Source organism: Verticillium alfalfae, genomic scaffold (assembly GCF_000150825.1).
Source record: "Verticillium alfalfae VaMs.102 supercont1.13 genomic scaffold, whole genome shotgun sequence".
Taxonomy (NCBI): Eukaryota; Fungi; Ascomycota; class Sordariomycetes; order Glomerellales; family Plectosphaerellaceae; genus Verticillium; species Verticillium alfalfae.
The window spans coordinates 183,047-184,364 of record NW_003315026.1 but is presented as its reverse complement, the minus strand read 5'-3'; the positions used below and the strand labels follow the sequence as shown (position 1 = coordinate 184,364).

General features: G+C 60.5%; 1 protein-coding gene across 1 annotated transcript; it reads left to right on the top strand.

The window, feature by feature from the left end:
* Positions 1 to 211: 211 nt before the first annotated feature.
* Positions 212 to 1,141, top strand: VDBG_08684 (GDSL Lipase/Acylhydrolase family protein; the record flags this gene model as incomplete). Its single annotated transcript, XM_003000842.1, has 3 exons — positions 212 to 224; positions 369 to 384; positions 547 to 1,141. 3 exons carry the CDS (start codon positions 212 to 214, stop codon positions 1,139 to 1,141), a joined length of 624 nt encoding a protein of 207 aa, XP_003000888.1.
* Positions 1,142 to 1,318: the final 177 nt, after the last annotated feature.

The following is a 1,318-nucleotide window of genomic DNA, read 5'->3' as shown; positions in this document are numbered from 1 at the left end:
TTTCATAAAAGAATCATGCACCCCGAGTTGCGTGTGTCAACCTTTTATCCCTACGATCTTCAACCACCATCAGGCTCCCTCCCTATCAACCAGCCAGCCTCTTGACCCACACGAGAGGTCTTATCGAGACACAATCCACCACCCTGCGGCCTGACCCCTCTCACCTCCTGCCCTTCACCCGGACGCATTCAGCCCCTCTGAAGCCCCCAACATGGCTACGGTCAGTACGCGGCTAGAAAATTCTTGACAAAGCTCGTGCCAAAGGACGTAGACTGACGAGTTACCAGAAACCCTATCCCCAGGTCGTCCTGCTGGGCGATTCGCTGTTTCAGCACGCCGTTGAGGTTCTCGATGGCTTCTCCTTCCAGTCACAACTGCAGATCCGTGAGTTGTCCCGAGGCCACATGACTCAACTGTCATAGAGACAAGAAAAAAATCCCGGACTCACACGCGCCAGACACCATCAGACGCCTTGACGTGATCAACCGTGGCTTCTCGGGCTACAACACGGCCAACGTGGTTCAGCACCTCGACACGCTCTTCCAGCCGCCCTCGGACACGACGCCGAAGATCGAGTACCTGCTCGTGCTGCTCGGCGCCAACGACGCCGTGCGGGCCGATGCACACGCAGCACGTGGCGCAGGACAAGTACCGCGCCAACCTGGCCAAGATCATCACGCACCCGGCCATCGCCGCCCACAAGCCCAAGATTCTGCTCGTGACGCCGCCACCCGTGGACGAGATCCGCACCGAGGTCCTCGACAAGGAAAAGGGCTGGCCCGAGACAACGCGCTACTCCGCCATCAGCGCGCAGTACTCCCAGCTGGCGCGGGACGTTGCCGCCGAGCACGAGGGTGTCGTCCTCATCGACCTGTGGAAGGCCCTCATGGACCACGCCGTCGCCAAGACGCCGGACTACGAGGCCGGCCCCGGCAGGCCCCTGCTCGGCACTTTTGAGAGTGGCCAGCGCGGTGTCCTCGCCGACCTGCTGCCCGACGGCTTGCACATGAGCGGCGAGGCGTACCGCGTCTTTTACGACGCTGTCGTGCCGCACATTGGAACCGAGTGGGTGGGACGCGGGGATGACGATCGCACGGGCTATCAGCTGCCGGACTGGCGGGAGTACCCCAGGGCAGAATAGACCATGGGAGGCAGAGCTAGATGCTTCCACACTGCATAGAATGTTTGGAATTTGGACTCCGTGGCTGTGCCAAAACAGTGATGAATCTCGCCTGCGACCGCGTCCTCCAGATGGATTGAGTTGTCTTTGTCGAAAAAGCGCTGGTCATCTCAGCTGCCCTCTAGGCCCAGCACTAGA